Here is a 27,603-nt window from a genome sequence, read left to right on the forward strand (position 1 = left end):
ATCTAGAACATCGTAGAAACAGTAGTGTACGGCTATCATTCTAGACGAATGTGTTGTTGCCTCAGGTATGACAACGAACATTACAAAGGCTCACAACCATACGTTAGTCAGATCGCCTTTATTTTTGGCAAGAACAAACAGTCTCCTATCCACTGGACTGCTAAAATTTTGATAACAGATCAGTATTAAAATTGTTGCAAATAATCTCTTGTCTGTAGGACTGCTAATATTTTGATGAGAAGATTATGATCAAAACAGTTTACCTCTTCAACACCTTGTACAAGAACCGAATACTGCAGTCAGGTTACACTAAAAAAATAGACCTGAAAATTTAAATCAAAGCATAAATAGCGGCATACACATCACAATCCATATGCATATGCTGTGCAAGGAAGAGGGACTGAAGTGGGGGATCCCCTGTCTGATGCAACTGCCATGTCCATTCTGGAAGCACTCGAAGTCTTGAGGGATGCATGACCCGAGTTCTTGTCAGTACTGGGAAATGCACTCGCTGATACAACTGCAGTGTCCATCGCAGTTGAACGACCACTCTGGGATTCAGGACTGAAGCACTTGTCAGCAGTGACTTCACAGCAAACCTTTTCTACGAGGGCAGAAATAATGGCGCTCTGCTTCTTGGTTTTTGCAAAGATTGGCATGAACTCCTTCACAACTGGAGGTATAAGGGCAATGGGAGTCTTCAATTGGTCCTCCTCTGCAGCATGAAAAACAAAACTGGGATTATTTCATGCCACACCTTGACAACAGAGTAGCAAATAAAGTATCCGGCAATCATCATAGTTGCAGAAAGTTACCAATCTATTTTTCCACTGAGAGTTTGTCCAATGCCAGCGCCACAAGTGCACAGAAAATCGCACTAATGCCATAAATCTGTTAGCACCACTGCTTTCTTAACTTATGCTATACATTTACATTCTGCCGGTACACTGATAATGGATAGCAAAAAACAAAGAATTTATGCCGGAAGGAAAATAACAAGACTACATCAAGTTGAAAATTTTGTCACTGAACTGTACACAATTCTGTAACACATAATGGTGCTTTTTAGCTTGATATGTAACACATAGAAATAAGTCCTAGTGTCAGCCAGTACATTATACCAAAAAGTGTCAATGTGAAGTAGCTTGGCAGTGTTGTTGCATCACAGACGATGAGAAAATGTCCATCTGACTTACATACGAAGTACCATGTACATCACAAGGCTTCTCCCATCAATTGGGTTAGAGATAGATGCTACCAGCACAGAGGCACATCCTTCTCTTAATAAAGCAGATATAAAACTACCATTTTACTCAATTCGTTTTCCTAAGAGATATCATTCCCTTACACGAGAAAAAGGGTCGAATATTTGCTGAAACACACGTGAATAACGCAACACCGCCCATTGGTGCCCTATGATACAGTGCAGCGTACACGGCACGAATACATGAGTGCCGTAGCGTGATTAGGAAGAAAGAAATCGACGCCTTCTTTTCCCGCCGACAACTCGAGCACAAGTTGCCCAACCTAGTGACGTCTATCGAGGCATTTGCCAAAGAAACCGCATCATTCGGAGCCGACAAACACCGCACCAAGCAAACAGAGAAGTTGTAGAGATTTCAACGCCGGCCCGAACAACCCCACCGGACCATTCTGACCTGGTCGCGAACTTCTCCTCAAGGAAGCTCACAACTGCCGAAACGTCAATCCTAGCCAAAGGACACAAATTCAACCTCCAGGTGAACAGACCCCCCCCCCCCCCCCCCCCCCCCCTTCCAGCAATCGTATCTGCGCTTGAAGTCGGTATCCGGCAACTGGAACCTGCTGTACGAGAACAGGTCAGGCTCAAAACAATAGGTGTATTTAATTCAGTGCAAGCCCACCGAAAAGAATCAAACCTAACACCGGATGAAAGGCAAGCCCTGCAAAACCTTAAGACACCAACATAGTGATCCTCCCAGCGGAGAAGGGCAACACAACAGTCGTTCTGGACAGACGGGACTACGAAGAGAAAATATCCACCTTACTCAGCAGTCAAGAATATGAAAAATTGAAGAACGACGCCACAACCACTACTCAAGCAAGGCTCAAGAAAACATTGAAAGAAGTATTCCAAAAACACCCCACCTTCCGAAACCTCTACCTTCAGTTATTGAGCACCAACGTATCGGCTCCAGCATTATACTGCCTGCATAAGTCCACAAACCGGGGATCCCTTTGCGCCCGATTGTCGACTTTCGGTGTTCCCCTATTCGCTCGTTGTCACAATACCTTCACAAACTCATATCCCCAATCGCAGGAAAAACAGCGACCCACATCCGTCATTCCAGTGAATTCATCGAACTGGTGTCCCAAGCCACCTTTGAGGGCGACGAATGCCTTTTCTCCTTCGACGTGGTGTCCCTTTTCAAACATCCCCGTGAAGCTTGCGGTGACCGCTACCCGAGAAGCCCTACAACGCGACGACACACTCGGCGCACGAACTCCGCTGAGTGTAAATGATGTGTGCCACATGCTGGAGTTGTGCCTATCGAACACATACTTCTCGTCATACGGGGAATTTTTCCGACAAGTTAAAGGAACACCAATGGGAGCATCCATCTCTGTCGTCATGGCCACATTAACCATGGAACATATCGAACAACGAGCCCTCAACTCATTCCACCCGAAACCAAAGATTTTCGTCAGGTATGTCGACGACTGCTTCGCCGTCATCAAAAGATCTCAAAATTTCCTTCGTCATTTAAACTCCGTAGAACCTGACATTCAGTTTACGCTAGAGGTGGAACAAGAAAACTCCCTGCCGTTTTTGGATGTCCTCGTGTCCCAAAACCACAATACCCTTCAATTCTCCGTATACCGCAAACCAACCAACTCAGGCAGGTATCTCTACTTCTCTTCGAACCACCCGACAGTCCATAAAGCATCAGTGGTGAAGGCGCTGTTCAGAAGAGTTGACACAAACTGCAGCACAGAACTTGAGAGAAGAAAATGACAACGCACGATATTAAAAGAACTCATCATGAACGGCTACCCAAAAGACTTTATTCAAAAAAACAATTCGACGTGAAAAACACAATATTCCTCACAAAATCAACGCACACAGACCAACGCCACAACCAAAATACGTTACTTTACATAATGTCGGGGGTGTCAGCGAGACCATCGCCCAAATCTTGAAAAAATCGGGTCTCCAGGTTGCGCACAAGCCCGCAAACACTGTTGCGCTTTGCCTACCTGTTCCCAAAGACCGGCCGCCGAGAGAAAGAGCACAAGGCATTGTCTACAAAATTCCATGCGCCGACAGCGACGCAAGCTACATCGGCGAAACCAAAAATTTCAAAGAAAGAATTCGGCAACATAAAAACGACGTCCGCAAATTCGCAAGAGTACGCACTTCAGTAGCCGAGCATTCCGAGGACTCCGACCATAGAATCAACTTCGAAGAAACCTGCATCCTCGGAACCGAAACAAATTACCACAAAAGGCTCTTTCTGGAATCCTGGCATATCCAAACCACCCCGAACAATATCAACCGCACAAAAGGAGACCTGCCCCCAGTATATGCCCAGGGACTTCGCTCTTCAACTCAACGCAAAAAAGTCGCGTCACCAACTCTCTGCAGTGTGCCAGCGTGACTAACAGCCTAAACCCCCTTCCCCTTCCTCCGCGCCTTTCGCGTCACAGTTGTCGTTCCTTTCACCCCCCTCTTCCCCTCTATACTTAAAGACGCTTAGCTACTGCCCTCAGTAACCCCTGATGAAGGAGCCGAGTCGGTTTCGAAACGTTGGATTAAAGTTAAAATTTTTAGTTTTAGTTGTGCAGTTTATTATAAGCGTGCTAATAGTAATGTTTGCAAAACTTCATTTGTGTGGTAGCTGACCCACTAAGATTGTGCAAACAGTGTCAACAGCCATGCTGTTCATTACAAGTTGTGACACAAGCTGCAAGAAATCGTGGCACTTTTGCACGACAGCAGGCTACTAGTGTCCATATCACATACCCGCCCACTACTCCCTTTCAACCAAGTAGCAAATAAAAGCATTTCTTTCCCTTCCTTTACTCTTCCTTCACCGCGAAAAATGACCAATTTGAGTGTTTTAAAATAGAAAAATTTTTTCAAGAAGTGCTAAATGCACTATGCATTGTAAAAAAACCAAACTGTAATTTATTGATTATACTTCCGAACAAAAATAAAACCCAGTGCTGTGTGTGGGAATCTTATAGAAAATTTATTGGTTAAATATGCTGGTAACACAAAAAAGACTACAAGCAAAACAATAATAAGCAGCTGCACTGAGCCAGAATCGATTACAAAAATTAAAATATACAAGACATCGCACATGTTCTCAGCTATCATTGTGATTTCAAGCTGCTTACATAATACACTGCCCTTTCGGTGGTCTTTAAAATTACACAAAATGAATCATGTGCCAATAGAGAAAGCACTCGTGTGAGGACATGAAGGGGCGTTATATGTGGGCAGTGCTGCAGATTACACTTTTTTAGTTCTGCTGGTTTTTTAAAGCAGAGCTTGCAGTTCCTGTCTTTTTCGTTTTTTTTCGGTTGGCAATGAACTCGTTCTATTGGTGAAAAGGGTCTTGGCCTTCTTTGACAACATAATCAAAAATCTGCTGGCGCATTTGGTAAAATATCTTGACAATATGTTGCAAAGATCCTAAAGCACAAAATAAATTACCCTTATCATTTAAAAATCAATCGGCAGTTAATAATATACATTGTGAATGGCAAAACGAAACACGCGCGAACATGCGCTTAAGTCACGGGCCTCTGATACAGTCTTGCGTTCCGAACGGAAGTGCAACCATTCCAAGTGGCTGTGTAGCTCAGCACTGCTGCTCTAAAAGAAGTGCTCACTGTAGTTTGTTTGAAAAGTATTTATTTGAAGTGTGTCTCATACACTTCAGGAAGGAGGCCAAAAGGCGTGGTGCCTGACGAGGGCCTTCCTCCCTGGGGGTAAGCAAACTGCACTCGGCACATACACACACAAAATAAACAAATACAATAAATGTAGCGGTCGCCATTACACTTGCTGGCATGTTAAAAGAAAAACAAAGGAAAAACTGTACAAAAATGTTAAGGTATCTTCGAAGTTGTTAAGATGCGTGCTGTTGGGTTACAGGGAATTATAAAAAGGAAAAAAATATATACAATCATGTTGACTGTTATCAATTTATAATATGTCACAGGATGTACCGGTTAGTCATGTAGTCAACAGTGCAATCACTTTTCTCTTGTATATTTTTTGAGTTCTGCATTGATGGAGGAGGTCATGAAAATTTCTGTTTTCATTCAAAAAGGTAGTCATCTGATATCTAATCGTTTGGAATCCGTAATTTGTTCTTGATTTTGGTGCTCCTATTGTCATGTGTCGAAGGGGATATGAGGTTTGCGGTAGTTCTGGTGTTGCACAAAAATTAGTTTCAAGATGAAATCTGTTATATGTTTCAAGTGCTAGCCGAAGAGTTTTTAATTGAAAAATTGTCAGTAACCCCAAGCTGTTCCACTACGAGTTAGTGCTATCCAAGTAGCCTAGATTAGCAATTGCTCGTATGGCCTTTTTTGTAGTAAAAACAAAACATTTAAATTAGTCTGTGTTGAGTCTCCCCATATCAGTAAACAATAGTGAAGATGTGAATGAATTAAACTGAAATGAAGTTGCTTTTTGAGCCATACTGGCAATAGAAGTCTAAATTTATTTAGAAGGCCCACTGATCGCGAAATTTTTTTTCTTAATTAATATCGTCAGTCCACAACAGGTGTTCATTAAATTTAACTCCAAGAAATTTTATTGACTGTACTCGTTGTAAAACATTCGAATTGTATAATATCATTGTCTCATTATCTATGACTTTATTTTTAGCTCTAAATATTACATACTTCGTCTTCGTGATGTTTAGTTCTAACCTGTTGGCCCTCAACCATAATGTAAGGTTTTCTAACCAGAGATTAGCTCTACATTCTATTGCTTTTAAACTCGCGTCATGAAAGAAAATATTTGTGTCGTCAGCGTATAAAACTGTTTCGGAGGAAGGAAGAATATTAACAATGTCATTTATGTGAACTAGGAATAGAATAGGACCCAGTATTGAGCCCTGTGGCACACCAATGCGTATAAGGCCGTGGCTTGAAGGTATGTCGTTAATCATAGTGAATTGTACTCTGGATGATAAGTAGCTCTGAATAAAATTAAGTGCGGAACCTCGTATCCCATAGAATTGTAATTTGCGCATTAAAATTTTGTGACAGACCGAGTCGAAGGCTTTTCTAAAGTCTAAGAATAGTCTAAGTGTAAAAATTTTGTTTTCTATATTGTTAATTATTTTATCCTTTATGTGAAGTAAAACTTTTTCCGTAGATTTCCCTTTCTGAAAGCCATATTGTTCTTTCGCAATAGCTCCGGTCTTAATGAAGTACGAAGGCGGGTATTGATGACTTGTTCAGCAATTTTTGAGAATACCGGTAAAACGGATATTGGGCGATAATTGTTAGGATCATTATAGCTTCCTGCTTATGTACCACACAAACTCTTGCTATCTTTAATTTATCTGGAAACCTGCCTTCTTTGAGCATTTGGTTGCATATATGGGACAACAAAGGTGCGATAATATCAGATACGGCTTTCACTACCTCACCCTTGGTGTTATCAGCTCCAACGGAGCAGTTATTTTTTGGACGTATTATATACGAAGAGATTTCGGCTGTAGTTGTTGGGGAAAGAAATATCGAAGGCTTTGGTATGCCTTTAAGATATGACATTGGATCAGTGCATGTTGTTTGCGCAGACTGATTTTCACCAACCGTCAGGAAGTGTTCGTTAAACATGTCTGATAAGGGACGACCTCTGAGTGGAACGCCATCTACCACAATCTCTACTGGAGTTGGCTCGGTTCGTTTTGATACTAAATTGTTGTATGACCTCCATATCTGATTAGGGGCAAGTTTATTAGCGAACGCTTTTGCGTAATATTCCTGTTTTGCGGTTTTTAGATCAGTGTTGAGCTTATTCCTTACAGCTTTATGCAAGTTTAGTATATTGATGTCCTTGTGCTACAAAAAATCAGCAAAGAGATTGTATTTTTGCCTTATTCTTTTGTACAGCTCTGTCGTAACGCACGGTTTCTTAGACTTTTTGTACCTAGAGCGGCGGACTAGAGGAAAGGCTTCATAATAGGCATCTTGAAATTTTTTTTCAAAGACATCGTAACAGCGACTAGGATCTTCTTCATTAAAAACGAGTGACCAGTCCACCGCTGAAATCATGCGTCGAAAGCAATTTATAGTTTCGTCATTAACTTTCTGATAGAAAGTGTTAGCAGCGCTATTAGAAAAACTTTTCCTCGAATGGGGCAAAAAGACAAAAAAGGAAAGATGGTCGCTAACATCGCAGGTCATCACACCCGACTGTACATCATTTGGTAAGAAATCAGTGAAACATAAATCGAGAGCAGTTCTGGTACTTGTGGTAATTCTTGTTGGCAGGTTTATAACATTTGCACAGCTGTAGGAAGACATCATACCAATAAAACTCTTAGAAACTGCATTCTCAGTCAATATATCTATGTTAAAATTACCCAGCACGACAACAGATTGGCTATGTCCTGTAAACGAGTGAAGTACACTGTCAAGGTAGGAAAAAAAACCGTTCAACTTTACCAGACGGGGGTCTATAAACAAGAATTATAATAACACCACAAGATTCGGCAACAAGTACCTCAAAATCTCAATCAACAACGGAAAACGACTCTAGGGAGGCGTGTGATACGCTATCACGAAAATACAGAGAGACACCGCCCCCTTTTTTGTTGTCTCTGAACAAAGACACATGAGAATAGTCTTCAAATTGAGCAACGTCAGAGGAATCAGTGAACCAGGTTTCTGTAAATGCTAGAACATCAAATTTATGGTGAAGTAAGTTCAGATAAGCGCCAACGGCATCTCCTTTGTTTCGAAGACTTTGTGAGTTTAACCAAAACATAGAAAGAGGCTTATTTGAATGAGAAGGTAATCCCATTACTGTATCGTTAAATTCATGTATCGCGTAGTAACTGCGGTTTTGTGAAGATGCTTCGTAATCCATACTGCTAGAAAAGATAAAGAAAAAAAAACTAAGTTGATGGACGCTCACGCCTCCGAATCATCACTTTCAGCCTGCTTAGTTTCCTTGATATTACACAGATCTGCCTCACACGAAATCCGCAGAATTGGTTCACCTGGGCCCTTGCGGACCATCACCTTTCCATTCTTTTGCCATGTGAAGCAGTAACCCATCTGCTGTGCCCTTGTGCGTGCCAGCCACAAAAGATGCTTGTTTCGACTGGTAAGGTTATCGTAGAAGCGGACTTCTGATTCACTGTCAACCAGTTGCTTATTATTGCTCTTCCAGTTCTCTTTTGTTTTTCGAGAAACGAACCGCACTAGAATGGGAGCCTTTCGACCTTTTCTTGTGGAAAGACGGTGAATGCCATCAATGTCGTCTTCAACAAGCGAACGAAGGCCAAGGGAAGCGGCCAACGCATTGATTTTAGGTAAAAGGTTTTCATTTTCTTCCCATTTGACCCCATGAACCTTGAGATTCTGCCGTCTACCATACTGTTCAAGTTCGTTAACTTGATCCTTTAAATCGGAAATCTCCTTCGCACTGACGGAGTCTTTCACTGCTGTAATACGCTCCTTAATGTCTGTTAGTTCACGGTCCTGCTTGGTTAGGCGCTGTAGCACTTCATCATACTTATCCGACATGTGTTGGACAGACACTTGTACATCAGTCACTATTTGCTTTAACTCGGGAAGTGCATTCATAGCCTCAACTAAAGGCATCAGAAGGCATAGCTTTTTTTGCATATCTGTCACGATGCCCATTAGTGCCTGTTGAGAGAGCTGCTGCTGTTCGTTATTTGAACAGCTATGCGTAGAGGAGGAGCCACGTGAGCGGCATTGATCGCTGGACGGTCGAGAAGTGCGCTCTGACGCCACTACACATGTCCGACATTTCCACTGCGCAATGCTGCTATTGGCCTTTTTGCTTTTGTAGCTTCTGGCTGTTAGACCTGAACATGCTTTTCCAACATGGTAGTTGAATTCGCACGCTACACAGGTTACAATTGGGGCATCGGGTGGGATAACAGCATGGCAGGAAAGACAAGGGTCAGGCTCTTCTTGAGCCGTATGATTAGGCATGGCTATCACTAAGCAACATCACCCGGCAGCAGCAGCAGCAGCAGCAGACGATGCAATAGAAAAAAAATAAAGGAAGCAAAGCCACCAACCTGTGAAGTGGAAGAAAAGCGTCAAGCGCCTCCCAAGACAAGCGTCGGCGATGTGCTACTGCTGCTACTGCCGAATGCAAATGCGGAGCAATGATTCCCAGTATCGCCGAAGAAACCTCGGTAGTTCGAACGTGGTTGCTGGGGCCAATGGGAGCAGGCTAGGTTTCCCGGATGATACGAGGAGATACGGTCCGCAATCTTCGAAACCGTGCGTCGTTGTCAGCAGGAAATTCTTCAGATGCAGCGCAGCCGCAGTGGAGCCATGCGCCAAAGGTTGAACTTGAACGGAGGCCCAGCCGTAAAACTGCGAAGTGGAAGAAAAGCGTCAAGCGCCTTCCAAGACAAGCGTCGGCGATGTGCTACTGCTGCTACTGCCGAATGCAAATGCGGAGCAATGATTCCCAGTATCGCCGAAGAAACCTCGGTAGTTCGAACGTGGTTGCTGGGGCCAATGGGAGCAGGCTAGGTTTCCCGGATGATACGAGGAGATACGGTCCGCAATCTTCGAAACCGTGCGTCGTTGTCAGCAGGAAATTCTTCAGATGCAGCGCAGCCGCAGTGGAGCCATGCGCCAAATGTTGAACTTGAACGGAGGCCCAGCCGTAAAACTGCGAAGTGGAAGAAAAGCGTCAAGCGCCTTCCAAGACAAGCGTCGGCGATGTGCTACTGCTGCTACTGCCGAATGCAAATGCGGAGCAATGATTCCCAGTATCGCCGAAGAAACCTCGGTAGTTCGAACGTGGTTGCTGGGGCCAATGGGAGCAGGCTAGGTTTCCCGGATGATACGAGGAGATACGGTCCGCATTCTTCGAAACCGTGCGTCGTTGTCAGCAGAAAATTCTTCAGATGCAGCGCAGCCGCAGTGGAGCCATGCGCCAAAGGTTGAACTTGAACGGAGGCCCAGCCAAGGTGGATGGCCCAGCCGTAAAACTGCGAAGTGGAAGAAAAGCGTCAAGCGCCTTCCAAGACAAGCGTCGGCGATGTGCTACTGCTGCTACTGCCGAATGCAAATGCCTTCAAGCAGCATGTGGCGCGACAGACGCTATGATCGCTGACCGGTGGACTATCCGGTCAGTTTCATTTTTCATGTTGCCTCATCGCGTTCGAAAATTAAAAAACAAAACAAAAATGAAACCAGAGATGGTATTATAAAATTGAACTAGATGGTGTAACTTGTCCAGGACCGCCAGCTAATTTTTGGAAGCAGGTTCAAAACGTCGGCCCAATGACCTACGGCACCAAAAAGGTGGCCTAAACCTTGACATCATCCTACCAAGATACTGGTCGCGAATTTGGTGTAATATCTTGCCAGTAAGTTCCACAGACCCTAAAGCACCAAATAAAACCAATTGCATTACACATCAAGCACAATACAAAATAAGTGAATGATAAAATGAAGCACGTGCAAGCACGCACTGATGTCCCGGTTCTCTGCGACGAAGTCTTGCAATCTAAACTTATATTGATTTTAAAGGCGCAAAAGCAACTAAGGCTATGATGCGCCAAAGATAAGGTTAGAGCTTTTGTGAAAGGTGAACTTTTTTTACCTAGAGTTTGTTTAACACATTGGCTTCTCTGAGAAGCTTAAAAATACTTAAAAAATCAACCAGCGCTCGATCACATAACAGCAACATCGGCGGTAATTGGATGTGTTCATTGTAGAATGATTTAAACTGTTTTTCCTTAGTTACTCAAATTTTGTACATGAAATTAAAATGTGGTTTACTGTAAGTCCATCGCCACACATTTCGCAGAAAGGTTTGTTTGTGTGAAGGAAGCTGTAAACAAGGTGTGCGTGCAATGCATGGCCAGCATAAAATAACTTCGGTAAAATGTTCTCGATGTCTAAATGATTTTCATTCTCTTAAAATGGGGTTTATAGAATGTAGTTTGCAATCGTATATACACGAGTGTGTGTCTAACTTTAAACATTTGAAAATCTGAAGTGGGGGGTCGACTTAAAATTGAAACCAATGCATCGCACCATAAATAAAGGCCAGACAAACAAATTATCAGGCATGCTACAGCGTGGTTGGATTTTTGCTGTTTGTCTGTTCCATCCCAGTAAGCCATGAATATGCAGAGGATATCTACAAATGGTCTTAATGCCCAATGTTCATGTATCGATATCCTCTGCATGTTGAGGACTATTGGATTCAGATATCAGTGGATATTCAGAGGATATTCAAAGATGGAGGATTTTCTTTCAGCACACTGAAAGTTCTGGAACTGTGATAACTTACAAGAAGCAGATATATTTATTTTTGAAAGCATGAACATATTTAAATTATGTTACCTTTGAATCTCAATAATTTCTGCTTTCACAGTCTTACATTTTCAGGCACGAATTATTTCAAACAGTAGACTATTACGTGATTTCATTTTATTTTTTGCGTGCGAATGCATGTAAGGTACGATTATTTGAAGAAATTGCTCAAGTTAGACCAAGAGCCACAAGCGACGAGATTTCAAAACTAGAGAAATAATTAGAACCCTATTGAATTTGGGCAGCCTAGCGGCCATGGGAATCGTCATTAGGCGCGTTGCTAGAGCCACTACCAGCTCTGCCGCATCGGACGCGATGAATTTGGAAATTCAGCGTTTCTTCGCACGTTTTTATTTTTTCCTTCGCGTGCTCACATTTTCTTCGTTGTGTCCGCAAGCTTGTTGTGCATGTTGTACACATTCCTGAGCCCTCATTGCTGGAAGTACTGATGGTTTACTAGATAACAGCAATAATGAAGAGTTTTGTGGCATTGTACTGTCAAACAAAGTATTAGTCTTTGATTGTGGCGTTATGCACTTTTCATGCAGCTATTTCACCATCCGGTTTATCGCTTCATGGAGAGCAGACATGGCTTTAAAATCTGTGGTGTTTAGTTATTGTGGCTTGATTTGTCCCCGAAGTAGTGGCACAGGAATGTCTGTGCTCTGTGCCAGTTCTCTGCCTCTATATAGCAGTCTGCACGCATGGGACTGTAGTGCCAGTTGTAAGGCAAAGTGGCAGTTAGCTGACCCTTGTAACAATTGTTGGAATAGCCTGCACTTTGTTGGCACACCTTCCGCTGCATATTCCAGCCGTCTGGCATGCTTTGAGCCTTACTACAAAGGGTTACAGTTTCCTTAATACCGAAACCCAAGCATCACAGCATAAATAAAGGCCAGACAAACGAGATATCTGGCATGCTACAGCCTGGTGGCATTTTTACTTCGTGGCTCCGTCTCATTCCAGTAAGCCATGATTATGCAGAGCATATCCACAAATGGTCCTAACATCCAATGTCTATGTACTGATATCCTCTGCATTTTGAGGGAACTATTGGACTCAGATATAAGATAGTAGATATTCAGAGTACAAGCACTTATTTGCCTTTGTTTCGTCAAGTTCATGTGTCTAAATCTTCTTTTTTTGGACCCGGCATTGTTTTTTTTTTCATTTTTGTGCTTATGAACTTTTGTGTGAATTTGGTAGGTTCTCAGTTCTTGAAATTCCATTTTATTTCACTAGCACATTTCACAATAATTGGCTATTAAATAGTACGCTCGTCTTTCAGCTTGCGACATTTACAACGTTTCCTGAAATTTTCTATTTTAATACAGTGTGCAGAATGAAAGTTCTGCTGTGAACATTCTCACTGCTGTTTGTGTTCCCCAGCAAGTGTTTACATCTTAGTTATATAATGAGAGCTGCTGGTTGTAAACCTCGTACAACTTTTGTCCGTAAAGCTCCGAGACCGAGCTCATTAAAAAATGCGTGTAACATTGAAATCATTTGGGTCTTCCTTGCAGTCTATACACAGCTTCCAACGCTTCTTGAGGTCTTGAAACTTTTTTTCAGTTCCTTTGTCGGGGCGTCTTGAATGGCCTCCGCGCTCCCCATCCAGCGACCTTCTAGGGCTGTTTTCACACGACAAAACAGGAAAAAATCGCGTGGGGTAAGGTCACGCGAGTATGGCGGCTGGGAAAGCACAGTAATGTTGTGCTTCGCGAGAAATTTTGTCACGCTGAGAGCGGTGTGCGGCCTTGCGTTTTCGTGGAGAAGGCTCCATGGTCCAGATGCCCATAAGTCAGGGCGATGGCGTCGCAGTGCATCACGCATATGTTGGCGCACGCGGATAAAAAACTCCTTGTAGCGGTACTATAATCATCAAAAGTGCTGCGCCGCCTCGGCTCGTGGCATGCGCTCGGGCTGTTTACGTGAGGCGACGTGCGGCGTAGAATAAAAGCAGTTGATTCCTCGTTCCTGGCCTGTTCGCTTCGTCCGCGTCGCGCTCCGTAAATTTGTAGAGGACTAAGTCTCTGTCCTCTACAGTTTTGTGAACCCGGGCGTGATGGACGCGGATAACGCCGCCATGGTTGCGGCGCCCAGGCCCCAGGTCCCGGCTCATACACGAGCTGCAGAGGATATCGCCAACATACACGTTCAGCTGCCGTCCTTTTGGCCTCAGAATCCTGCCATGTGGATCGCGCAAGTGGAGGCTGTGTTCGACCTTCGGCGCATCATTCAGAACGCGGGAATTATCTCCACGTCGTGTTGACTCTCTCCCCTGAGGCGGCGCAGCACTGCTGATCATGATACTGCCGCTACACTTATGATTCACGCTCTGCCCTTGTGTGACGAACTCGTGGTGTATGACAGCTCTGGCATCGAAAAAAATCTATCAGCATCGTCTTTGTTTTGTTCTTCACTCTCCACACCTTTCTCGACGCCGGAGAGCTTTTGGACCGCCATTCGGCGCACTGCCCCTTTTTCTGAGGATCGTTTGGAAACACCATGTTTGGTCTTCAGCAATGATGCTGTCGACTAATGCAGCATCCTTCTCTGCCTCGGAAAGCAAATCAGCGCTCACTGACGCCCGCGTGTACTTCTGGTCTTGTGTGAGAGACCGCAGCACAAGTGTTGCATTCAGCTTTCGTTTCCCGAAGTTGTCACGCAAAATTTGGTGACATGTCTTAGTAATGTCGAGAGCTTCTGATAGCATGATGACAGTAATGGTGCGGTCTTGCTTTACGATTTCCCTGATTCGATCCACATTGTTTTCATTCCGTGAGGTTTAAGGACCCCCTGCCTTGTGTCGTCTTCAACCGACGTTCTTCCCGCAATGAACCTCTTGTTCCACTCGAAAACTCGCGCCCGCGATTATGTCTCTTTGCCATACGCATTCATAAGGAGTTCATACGTCTGTGTGGCTGTCTTCTCAAGCTTCACACAGAATATTATGTATACACTCTGTTCGAGCTGGACGTCCCTCTCTCCACATTCACTCACAGTAGAATGCGCAGACGACTAGTGACAACGTATTTTTTACATGTGCCATCTAGCGGCTCCCACAGCAATTAACTTAAATAGCTCAGGTTAGCCCCAAAAGATGGCGCTACACATAAGCACCAACATTTGTTTTGGTGAATCATTTCTAGAGAAGAAAATATATCAGTCTTGAAACTTTACGGACAAAGGTTGTAAAATGCAGCTGGACGTGACCATTTCTGTTTGCTCTTATTTTTCAGATATTTCAGAGAACATGTTCAGAGAAGCGGTAGTCCCATGCATCTTGCCACTCACTAGATGCATTCTGCGCCATGAAGAAAAACAGCCGGTATGAAACTGCCTTTCGTACTTCATTTTTAGCTAGTTATTGTAGTCATTAACTATGGAAAGCAAATAGCTTTCATCCAATATTTTTTCTAGTTCTTCAATAAATATACGCTTATTACCAACTACTGCCACATCTTTCTTCCTCACATAACATCCAAAAAATTAAAGTGATCACTTTTCACTAGCCCCATTCACTCGCTTCGGTTAAACCTATTTTCCTGCTCATCCCAACTTCAATTCCGCGAATGCTTTAATGAAACACAATTTCTAATGTTTAGCAATGATTAACATACAATTTTAGCTTCTGAGTTTTGAAAGAGCTTTCTTTTTAGTTGTCTTCAAGGGATTTCTCACTGTTACGCTCCAGCTGTCTATAATAAAACTAAGGCACCTCAACATTGACTACTTCGTTTTCTACAGAATCACAGACTTCCTTTTTAACTACACAACATATGACTGTTAATGCAACGAACTCCCATGGTGCTCCCGCCCTTTCAGGCATGGGTCAAGAATGTGCCTTACCATGTTTATTCTTTCTGACATGCAATACCAGTTCATTCAGTGCAGTTTCCAGTTCTGTTATTTTTTGCTGCTAATTGTTCTGAGAATTGTCACACTGCATCACTTCGGAATTGTCACACTGCATCATAACACTGTGTCATGTTTTCTCTAGAGTTCGGAGCTCTACTTTTTAAATTTGAGCATTTTTCATAACCAGTCACTCTCTCCCTATTAGTTTTAAAAAATAGTGACCTTGACTTCTCTCTAGCATACAAGTACTTTGGCATGGTTTGGTTTGGTTTATGGAGGGTTTAACGTCCCAAAGCGACTCAGGCTATGAGGGACGCCGTAGTGAAGGGCTACGGAAATTTCGACCACCTGGGGTTCTTTGATGTGCACTGACATCGCAGAGCACACGGGCCTCTAGAACTTCGCCTCCATCGAAATTCGACCGCCGCGGCCGGGATCGAACCCGCGTCTTTCGGGCCAGCAGCCGAGCGCCGTAACCACTCAGCCACCGCGGCGGCTACTTTGGCATGGATATTACAACTATTAACCAAAGTTCATGGGAGTCTAATATTGACTAAATAACACGAAAATCTAGTTGAATGTTGATGCATTTATTACACAACTTTACTAATGAAACTGAAAAACCTAACTATGTATGGCTTAACCTACGACATCTTTGAACTATATGAACCATGGCTGGCCTCCTTATAAAATTCCGCAAGAATGTGCACACTTGTTCAATGCATTACAACCTGCCTACTTAGCATACTGCAAACAGCATAGACATGAAAACACCAAACATCCCCTCACTCTTTGCCATAAGGTGTCTTCAGTAAAATGAGCTCTTGGGCGAGTTGGTTACTTGTCTAAGGCATAGTAGCAGCGCAGAAAAACAAACACAAAATATGTGTGTGTAAATTGTGCGATGCTACATGCCTAAGATAAGGTGTCTTCTGTCTTTTTCAATAGACTCCAACTGACACTGATCCCATTTAGTCACACCTGCTACCTTATATCTGCATGCACCAACCACCCTCATGAAGTCAGCATACCTCACCAAATATGGTAATATATGCATGCTCAATCCTTCTGAAAGCATTACGTGAGTGGCACCACTGTCCCGCTGCAGTATTTTTTGAGACAGCTTAAGAACGAAGGGACAGGTGTTACTGCATCGAAAGGCGTGGAGGAGGAGTAGAAGGACTTTAATGGAACAGGCGAGGTCTACCTCCAAATGCGTGGATCGATTATCATGACACAGTGGTTAATCCTTATTCATCTACGACGTTACACTAGCTGGCGCAAGGGGAGTGACACTCATGTCATGAGAATCTGTTGAAGCTAGTGGATGGAGATCCTGCTTTGAGAGGCATTTGCCACTTCATCCTTGAGTTTTATCCGACTTTAATTGCCAACCAACATTAATCACTACAGCTCTGCACATTCTAACTTCTTTTAATCTCATTGCAAAAGTATGGTTGCATATATATACTTGAAACTCTTGCCTGTTGTCCTTGTGTTTGTTTGCTGAGGCTTGGGTTTTTTTTATGTTGAGCACTCAGGCTATTTCATGTGACCTTTGTACTGTAAAACCTCTCTCTGGACTTAGTCTTACCTCTGGTAAGGCTAGTAAAGGTGGATGAAAGGTGGTTATGGTGGATGCACGTTTGTGTACTTGGCTTCTATCGCATGCTTTTTTCCTCATTACTTCTCCGTAAAGATACTAAGCCACTTGGGTGAAACATTATCTTTTATATATTCTTGTGCACCCGTTTTTTTCCATATTTCCAGCTGTGTCATCACTACTGTCGAACACAATGGACTTTTTTTTCATATGCCTCCTAGGACCTGGAGAGTAAAAGAATAGACAGGAAGAGACGCTGATCATTAATGCTACTTGCACCGAAGCGGTGGCCTTGTGGTAGAGCATCCGCCTCGCATTCGGGAGGTGCTCAGTTCGATCCCCAGTGCCGCCAGGTACCCACCGGTTTTTAATGGGTACAAGATTTCTCCCGGCCTGGCGCTCGGCTCTTCTGGGTGAGATGCTTGAGAAAAGGGTCTTGACCACAGTTGCTCTTATGGATCAGCGATAAGTTCCGCCGTCAACAACGTTAAATCCGCCTCGTGCGGTAGAAGACCATTTTGTGGCCCTTTTTTTACCGAAGCGGTGGCCTTGTGGTAGAGCATCCGCCTCGCATTCGGGAGGTGCTGGTTTCGATCCCCAGTGCCACCGGGTACCCACCGGTATTTAATGGGTACAAGATTTCCCCCGGCCTGCTGCTCGGCTCTTCTGGGTGAGATGCTTGGGAAAAGGGTCTTGACCACAGTTGCTCTGATGGATCAGCGATAAGTTCCGCCGTCAACAACGTTAAATTCGCCTCGTGCGGATCATTAATGCACCCCTCATGTAAAGCCCTCAAGGGCCCTTGAGTTATCTATAATAAATAAAAATACGGCGAAGGGCAAAACAAGTGATTGTAATCCTTGATGTTCTTCTGTACTCGAAGCCTGTGCCTCTGCATATTCCTTTCCCATGCACAGCCACGAGATGGAATATTCTAAAGAAACGAGAACTGCAGCTGTTTGAATAATCTTGTTTATTTTGTGCGTTGTCATTTTGCCATATTAGCATATGATGAATGATCACAAAGTCACAGAAAGCGCGAACTAATGACTTCACTATTCATGAATGTTCGTTCTTGCACGAACTAGAAATGACATTTCAGGTAACATGCATACCAGAAAAATGATATATCTTTATGACATGTTTATGCAATTGCATTGAATACAGCCGAGTGCCTTATTTACCAATACTGCATTTGTTATTTGAAATATTATTCCCAAATCATGTACAAAAGATGGAAGCATCCTGTGTATTGAGCGACTGCTGGTTTTGGCTTTGTATCTCTCTGTCGTACCTTGCTTCATATTTGTTTTGTTGTAAGCTGTACACCGCACAAAATAAATGGCACAGCATCCAGCCCCAACCTCAAAATATATTGGCTGAATATCTGGTGAACAACCTCTCAATGTCTAAGAATCATCGCATATGTGCATGATATGAGTATATGGACGTCTACTACGACAAAAATGGAGACTGCATGGACATTATAGGGGCGTAAAATGAGCATTTTTGAACATCATATGGACATCTCATATCTTAAGGAGGATAATTAATGAACATCCACTGGATATAATTCGGTTGGCTGGGATCGCTCTTGGTGCTGGCCTTGAGCAGCTGCTATGTCAACGGGCAGAACCGTCATCCCCATCCCGCGTAGGCGGCGCATGGTGTCAGTCGATAAGCAGCAAACCAGCACCAGCCCACTCTCTACAACCCGCCGCGTTGGCTCAGTGGTTAGGGTGCTCGACTACTGATCCGGAGTTCCCGGGTTCGAACCCGACCGCGGCGGCTGCGTTTTTATGGAGGAAAAACGCTAAGGCGCCCGTGTGCTGTGCAATGTCAGTGCACGTTAAAGATCCCCAGGTAGTAGAAATTGTTCCGCAGCCCTCCACTACGGCACCTATTTCTTCCTTTCTTCTTTCACTCCCTCCCTTATTCCTTCCCATACGGCGCGGTTCACGTTTCCAACGATATATGAGAAAGATACTGCACCATTTCCTTCCCCAAAAAAACCAATTATTATTCACTCTCCACACGTGGCCGCAGATTGCGTCTGCTGACAAACGGCGGCGGCCGGATAACGCATTCGCGTTATATTCTTAAAAGGCGTCATCCAATTTTTTTTCTTTTCTTTCAACCGCGCACTCGGAGCTCAAGGAAGCGTCGATAGCTGATGGAAGGGCCGCTGTTCCAATCGCGGCGGCACCACCACTCGGAACCGCAGCGGCGCCTGGGAGTGTCGGTAGCCGACGGAGGAGCCGACGCCGCTCCCGCGGAGTTTCTTTTTGGCGCTGACGCATTTGACTAGTGCAGGCTACGTTTCACAAGTTTTTAATATAGTGCATCGTGATTCATCATTTCTGCTCCGGGTACAGTCAGCGACCGGCGTTCGTTCACGGCTACATTCAACATGGCTGTCATTATTTGCGCCGAAGAAACGATATGCGCGCTTGGCCGCAAGTTCGACGTTTTCAACGGGTGATACAGGTGTGGCAGCTGCAGCGAGGCAAAATTTTCAGCTCTCTCACGCGATCTCTTGATTTGGCTGTTTGCGAAGTGCGGGATTTCGCTATACGACGATGTTAGAAGGACGAGCTGTGGGACCGCAGCAGCGATCATGATGGCAGCGCTAGGGAGGACGATGGTTCAAGTCTGGACGACTAGTCCAGTTACTGATACATGTTCGTTTCGGATTGTTCCTGCGGGCGCGTCCATACGCGGCAGCCGGTAGCAGTTAAAGATAAGTGGAGGGAGCTGGATAATGCTACAGCGTTCTATTATTAACGGCCGAGTGCAAACGTCCTTCGTGTTTTTTTTCAGAAATGTGATGTGGGGGGTCGACTTGCATTGAGTCGACGTAAATCGTGCAAATGCGGTATTTGCCTGTTCTTCCCATGTAGCCTGCCACTTATTTATGAGTTTACTGTGAAAAAATTTCAAACAATATCTGTTTAAGATTTCATTAATTCGGGCTTGTGCTGCGCATGCATCTGCTCTCTCATTACCCACAATTCCAACGTGGCTAGGGACCCAGCAAAATGTTTTTGTTGTGTGATTTTTACTATGTAATGTATGATGTTTCCTATTTTCGGTTCAGCAGCATTTCTAGAGTGCAGTGTTTGGACCAAACTCAAGGAATTGGTTTAAATTACGTTATTTTTGTTTTATTTTACTATTTGTTCTACGGCTAGAAAGGGGGATGACACTGGGCAGTAAAAGCCGGTACATACTGTGGTAGTCGTAATTTGTTTCCTTTTCTCATTGAATTACTGCGCATCCAATATAAAACTCTTTTTGAGACATCAGCGTAATATTGATCTAGGTGTCATATTTTTTCTTGTAGTGCAAATAATTCTTGTAATATGTGCTCATATGGCATTTCCTCTTTATGTAAATGTGTCAATGTGAAGTCGAACACTGAAGGGAGGCCGTACGATGGTTGCAAATATTAATATATTTGTACAATATTCAATAGGGCATCTAATATTCCTAACTATTTGCATTTACCTTTAAAGCGCAGTATTAGTGGTCTGAGGAAATGTGGTTTCTTGTTCAATAACCTTTTAGATGGGCACTTCGTGACAACGGGATGGCAGAGATGCTAGGAAGAGAACGTGATTTAAGGGCGTATGTGCATGTAAGTGCGACTCTTCGATACTCTAGTGCGGGATCATTAGCTTCAACGTAAAAGACTCTTTACCGGGGATGTTATATATGCTCTAGTACATCGGCGCAGACCAAGATTATGAACAGTGTCCAATCGTTCCAAGTAGTATTCCCTTGCTGAGCGATATACTACGCACCCTTAGTCCAGTTTGGAGTGCACCAGAGAGCAATAGGTCTTTAATAGGCATGCTCTATCGGACACCCCCCCCCCTCTCCCCGGTTTCTCGATAGCACATTTAATAACTTGAGAGCTTGGGATGCTTTCTTTTGAAGGTTAATATTGCGCTTTTAATGTTGTTAATACACAATCTGAATATATTATGTACATGGGTATTACTTTAGCTATGGAATTCATTTTTACTACGAATAGTGTTGTGCTTAGAATGCACCTTTTGGGAACGCAGTTCCCTTGGGTGAATGTCACGGACAGAGTCGTACCCAGGCGGACTCAGAACGTGCGGTTTGCAAGGAAGTCGTTCAAGCAGCTCAGCAACCTAACGCGGATACCTAGCTCTGCTAAGTCACGAAGAATGCCAAACTTAAATTTCATGTCATAGGCCTTCAAGTTGAAGAAGACCCCAATAAAGTGCTTCTAGTGGATGAACGCCTCCCGGACGGTGTTTCCTAGGCGGACTAGGTGATCAGTGGTCAAATCATGCTTTTATTAATCCATATTGATGTACATCTAATAGCTGCCGAGATTCAAGTAAGAGGGTGATTCTAATGTTTATTACACTTTCGAAAGATTTCGCAATGCAACTGGTGATACTATTAGCCTGTCACTGCTAGGACTTGTTGGTGGCTTCTCGGGTTTCTAAAAGGTACTATGACTGCTTTCTTTCACTGCTCAGGCATTATCCCACTTGTCCATATTTTATTAAAGCATTTGACCAATGCTTCTAAGGCAGCCTCAGAGAGATAGGCAAGCATTTCGTAATGAACATTGGGCCTGGGTGCTGTTCTTTACCAGAGGATAATACCCTATTTATTTCCTGCAGTGTGATGGGCTGGTTGTAGTCCTCATGCATGCCTGCCTCAAATGAAAGTAAGTTTTTCTGGTAGTGCTTTGTGTTTCTGGAATGTGTGTGTGTGTGTAGTTGGATGACCTTGAGACTTCAGCAAAATGCTCGCCCAATATATTGGCTTGGACTTCTGCAGATGTTTGTGTAGTGGGTGTTAACAGCGGAAGTGCGAAGGGAGTATGGTCACCAGTTATTTTACAAACATTTTCCCACATTTTCTTTGAAGGTATCGGACTGTTAATTGAGGACAAATATTTCTGCCCGGAAGTTTTCTCTGCTCTTCGGCGCACGTACCGCATTCTGGCCCTGGCACTCTTACAGGTAAGTAAGCTCACTGCAGTGCGGTACCGACGGAGGGCGCCTCAAGCTTTGTTTTGCTGTTTTTTTGCCAATGGCGAATCCTGTGTCCACGATACTTTGTGTTTCTTCTGTATGAATCTTGTTGTTTGTGGTATAGTGAGTGTTGTGGCCGATATTATGCATGAGGTAAACCTTTTATTAATTTAATTTATGCTGAAATATTCACGAAAAAGTTTTTCTAGATTGGCACTTCTTGTAAAGACAGTCCTGTCAGCGAGGATTTTTTTCCAGCGCCGCGGCCCTGTGATGTTGACTGGAATAGACGATGAGAACCTGATGAGAGTAGGTAAGTGATCACTTCCCAGGGCATCATTTAAAACATCGCACCTAAAATCGTTAAAGAGAGATGGTGATGCGAATGCTAGATCAAGGCAGCTCTTCTTTTTTGAGCTTGGGTACCAATGTGTGGCTTTTCCCATATTTAAAAGAGAGACATTATTTGAGAGGATAAAATCTGTGATTGTGTGGCCCTAGAATCACAGCATTCAGTTCCCCAAAACGAGAAGTTACCGTTAAAATCGTCAACTACCAGATATTGCTCCAGCAGTTCTTCGATTAGGCCTTCTATACCTTTGATTGTTAATTTTATGTGCAGGGGGAAGATACAGAGAACGTATCGTTATCGTTTTGTAGCTGAAGATGCTAACCGCAACCACCCCAAGGTTTGTCTTATGTTTAATTTCTTGAGCAGGGAGGCCGCTTTGAATGACAATTGCAACGCCTCCTCTGTCTATTTGCCTGCTCGCGATCGCGTCGAAAAGCTTTATAAGTTTTAAAGTATATACATGTTGCGGACCAAGATTGGTCGCATGAACACAAAAGGCTAGAGGCAACATTGACCCTGGAATATATGTTATGTCACTGTAATTCTTTAACAGCTCTCTACAGTTCCACTGATCCAGAAGTCGGGAGGTGAACCACAAACAAATCATCTTTGCGTATTGGGTATGAATGGAATATAAGATGTATTACTTTTCAAGGTCCGTTATAAGAACCCTGTCTTTTTTTCGATCAAAAGACCTGTTGCACCACTGAAAAGCAGGCGGACTGAGAGTTACATCTATCACCTCACCAGGAGTGCTGGAGGACCGCTACCCTCGGTAGGAGGATGTCTTGCGGGATGCCGACCCATGGACCGGCGCTCCCTTCTTTGGCAATGGCAGGGAAGCTTTCGCTTTTCCTGCCTGGGGCGCAGATAGCCCTGCCATAGGCTCGATGCAAGTGGCCTTGGCTGGTGCCGGAATGCATTGTGCACGCAGCTAATGCTTTGTGGACGCAAATAGGACGCAACTAAGGGTTGTTGGCCGCACAAGGCTAAGCCTAGCCGCCTAAGGAAAGTGAAAAACCGAGAAGAGGAGAGGAGACAGGAGGGTTGTAATAAACAGATAGGAAAGTGAAAGATAGGGGGCGATGATAGGAAAAGGCGGCTGCCGATTTCCCCCGGTCAGATCAGGCCAGAGGTGCCGTCTACAGGAAGCTGAGGTCAAAGTGCTGTGTTGCCTCCGCCAAGGGGCCTGAAAGGTCCAAACACTTGACATCGGCTCAACCACAAGGATCCCGTTTTCCCCGCACACGGCGATGCCACGCATGGCTAGGCGCGGGTGCTCAGGTCCGTGGTGACCATTTCTCATCATCAGCCCCTTGAGGGGATGTCCCTGCGGATGCTCAGGACCCGTGATGTCACCACTCACCAATGTCTGCATTTAGCATACGGCTCTTCAGGGTCTAGCAAAGAAAATAAATGCAACAATTCCACGTAGTTCTCTAACTCACAACTACAGCTCTCAAAAATAAGACAGTATAAGAACTGACAAGTGGGCTCAGTGTATCCTTTCATCTCTGAGTAGCACGTGGCAAATTGGACACCATATGATTGGCGACTGGCATGTTCAATCAGATTTTTTTCGCGTCGCTTCCTCTCCCTAGAAAATAAAAATACAAAACTGAAACCAACGAAATCTTGTAGTAGAAGGAAAATTGATGGCGCAGCTTGTATGCAAGCACCGAATGGAATTTTTCACAGCTTGTTCAAAACGTGGGCCATACGTGACCGATGGCATATGGTGCGGCGAGGAAAGAGTTATGAACTGTGCTTTGAAAAAAAAAAAACATGCACTCACCTATTTCTTGACACAAAAGCAAGAACTTCAGGAAATTTTCTGCAAACTCAAAGCTAACCCATGTTGTCATCAGGACAGACCTAGCCACCTTCAGGTACATCTGGAAAAGAAAGCAACAGTCCTGAGGGCTCATATGCTTCACCCCAAGTGCACATGCAAAACAATTTCAAACAAGATGGACACAGCTGAAGGCAGCTGCATATATTTCTAGCATATTAAAATGCTATACTGTGATGTCATTGCGACGTGCACAATAAAAAGCAAATATGAGCCTGAACAGAGAAATACTGTTAGTACTTCATCCAACACCTTTCCCTCAAAATTCTTGAAATTGGTCACATAAGCTGCTGCAGTGGTAAATGCCTTTTGATTAGCTATTTCATGTCAAACCAACTGACAAGTATGGCAGCCACAAGTGGCACTTTTTAGCAGCTGCTGACAGCACAGTGGTAGAAGGGTAGCACATTCACCTAGATTTTGGAACAAGAGTGCAAATATATGTGTAATGTTTTGCAGCAATGCTCTTCCAAAATCTGCTGCAACACAAAACATGTTAAGATGGGACGCAGTTTTCAGCAAAATTTTTAATATTTAGTAATGAGTACTATTATTTAGCATTAATATTTAGTAAATATAATTTTCAAGCATACTAGAATTGATTTTCTCACTATGGTCACCAAATCTCAGTCATACCTCCAGGAAAGTTTTTCAAATATATATATTCCTATGAATCTTGAGAAAAACCTGCAGAGTTAAAAAAATGGGACAGAAGCTGGTTCAACAGTCACTACATTCCAACTTGAGTGCTACAGGTGAAGCCAATCTTAGAATTTTATTTCCAAATGCACAAACTTTAGTTTTAAATTCTTGCGATGCAGTGCCCATGGACATATCTGGAGTAAGAAGGAAATATTATACAAAAAATATAAAATTCACAACTCTGAAAAACAAAGTGTCTTGACCTACACTTGAGTCCTAGTAGTGCGACAAATCAAGCGGGGTCAAAATAGGTTAAACAGCCATTCGTAAATCGGCTCCGCAAGGTGAGTATTGAGGAAATAAGCAGTAACAGAGAAAAATAGCTTTCTTTGAGCCTTTCCTCTCAATGCGCAGCTGCTGCAGTTCGAAAAAGAGTTTTTGATCTTCCTGGTCGATTGTAGCAATGAGACTTTGGGACAGCATAAAAAGGCAGGCATACAAGCCAATACAATTATCAAAAAGTGAATTGTTTGCCTATTTTCAAGGATTTCAAAGCAATGTAGCCCCTTAATGGGGAGGAGAACGATGACAAATAGAGGTATTTTATATGACAGGTGTCACAGTGCCTCCTGAAATGAGAGGTAACCAGACAACACCACTGACAAACCACTCACACATACTGTACTGCATGGTGACAACTCTCCCAAAGACAACCTTGATTTTCATTTGGCCACTAAGCTATGCACTCCATATTCCCTCCTAAACCATGTTCCTTGCACGTAATTCAATCTGGTTTTCTGGCATGCCTGCCTTACAACCCCTTTTGACCCGTGCAGACTCCCCATACACACAAGAGCCCAGAAGAATTAGAAGATCTCCAGACTAGTTTCTGCCTTCCCTCTGAGCGGAGAAGAGACAACAATGCTCCAAAGATACAGATGAAACTAGTGCAGCTAAAGGAGGACATGAAAGACACAAGACAGGACGAGTGTTGTTTTATATGTGCGTCTTTCCTTTGTATGTTTGAGACAGGATGGGTGCTGCTTTAATCCAATGTATACTTATGTCCTTGCATGCCTTTTGGACACCTGTGAGGTAGAAACAAATATGTTACCTTTATGATAGGGTTTTCCAAAATAGTTCTTAAAAACATTTGTGATCCTTGAGACAAGTGAAGTTTGTCACTAGCTCTCCCTAGTCTCCGACTTTCGACTTAACTAATCAAATTTTCGGCACGTCCGTAACAATAAACTACCTATTTTTTGAGAATACAACCAGCTTCACGGGTTTTAATGTGTAAGGCTGTAGGTGAGGCATGAGAAAGTTTTGTGCTCTCATTTAAAATGGCAAGTTAATCATCGATTATAGCGGCAACAACAACGTGGCTTCTCTGCACAACATGACGCTATGCAGAGAAGCTAAGTGATGACATCGTGTACAGATGCAGTCAGATTTTTGCCTGCATCATGCCATGCCCCTTTGAATACTGCCAAGAAACACAGAGCAGGCTTTACCTTTTGTGTAGGCCACTGCGAGCAGTGTTTTTTGTTTTGAAGCGAATTCGAAGAAACAGTAAACTCCTCGAATAATTTAGAAGCAAATGTTTTAAATATTTCTGGTGCACGAGACAGGATGAATGGCCCAAAAGGCATTCTCAAAATCATGTACTTTTCTAACCTACAAAGCTTTTATGCTAAAAAATTTAACAGTTCTTTGAAGCATTGAAACTGTGATGGTTTCTGTAAAAAATGGCCACCGGAAATTGGGGCAGTCGCCCTACACATGGAGCCGACATATATGTGGTGTGCGGGGCCTGTCTGTGGGATCTCAAATTGCTTTAAACAAATGACTCCATGAACGCCTGCAACGTGTACGCACCGCGCATGCGCCTCGGAAATCGGCACACATCTACATGCATGTGGGGCTAGCTCCCATTTGCCCACGCCGCCGCACAGGATTAGCGCATTTCACGCGGAGAAGAGTGGCTGCGGCTACTAGACTCACATTCGACTCATCCTCCGGAGGTCAAGGGAGCAGCGCGCTTCTTCTAACTTATGCAAGCCGCCGTACCCGTTCTGTCATGTACACACCACGGGTAACAGACGGATACACCTGATAGGTGCAAATCAGAGGACGGCGCTTGTGCCTGCTTGCATGAGCTGCCGCGCATACGCGCAAACGACTCTGGCATATGCGCGAGCGCGCAGGCATGCTGCATGCGTCTAGAAACTATCGATGGAGTCAGGGCTGCGGCTGCACGCGCGCCGTGGCGCCATCCCAGGAGCATGCTGAAAGCTGTTTGCCTAAGGCATACTTCGAGATTTCAAATAACCAAACATATTGAGATCGAATTGAATATTTACTATTCGATTATTTAAAATTACTGAAAATTTTCTCAGGCCTAGTTTGGCGCTGTTCATTGTCTGTTCTTAGTAAGTGCTCGTCTGTGCAGTCTTCTATTCTTCTTTCAGACGTTTTGTGCTGTAACAAGTTCAATGTTGTACCAACTAGCTCAACTGTCCGTTTTACTTCATTTTCTTATTACAGCAAGCATTTGAGGACTAGAAAGGCACCACACCCTAAAATGACACCCTGTGGCTCCACCCAGCGTTCCGTTGTGTCGAAAAGTCATAATGCTGCTGTGGCTTTATTCATGGATTGCATCACCACTTTGAATGCTTGCGCGACAAGTCTTGCATGCTTTACCTCCGTTTTA

General features: G+C 43.8%; 1 protein-coding gene across 1 annotated transcript in view; it reads right to left on the reverse strand.

Annotated features, from left to right (window-relative positions):
- Nucleotides 1-218: 218 nt before the first annotated feature.
- LOC144103903 (condensin-2 complex subunit G2-like) overlaps nt 219-27,603 on the reverse strand; it is a 151,344-nt gene continuing 123,959 nt past the window's right edge. The window contains exons 21-22 of the mRNA XM_077636619.1: nt 24,189-24,288; nt 219-715 (exon numbers count right to left, since the gene is read on the reverse strand). Coding sequence (XP_077492745.1) covers nt 363-715; nt 24,189-24,288 — 453 coding nt within the window. The 3' untranslated portion in view covers nt 219-362. The remainder of the gene's footprint in view (nt 716-24,188; nt 24,289-27,603) is intronic.

Source organism: Amblyomma americanum, chromosome 1 (assembly GCF_052857255.1).
Source record: "Amblyomma americanum isolate KBUSLIRL-KWMA chromosome 1, ASM5285725v1, whole genome shotgun sequence".
In the NCBI taxonomy this organism is placed as follows: domain Eukaryota; kingdom Metazoa; phylum Arthropoda; class Arachnida; order Ixodida; family Ixodidae; genus Amblyomma; species Amblyomma americanum.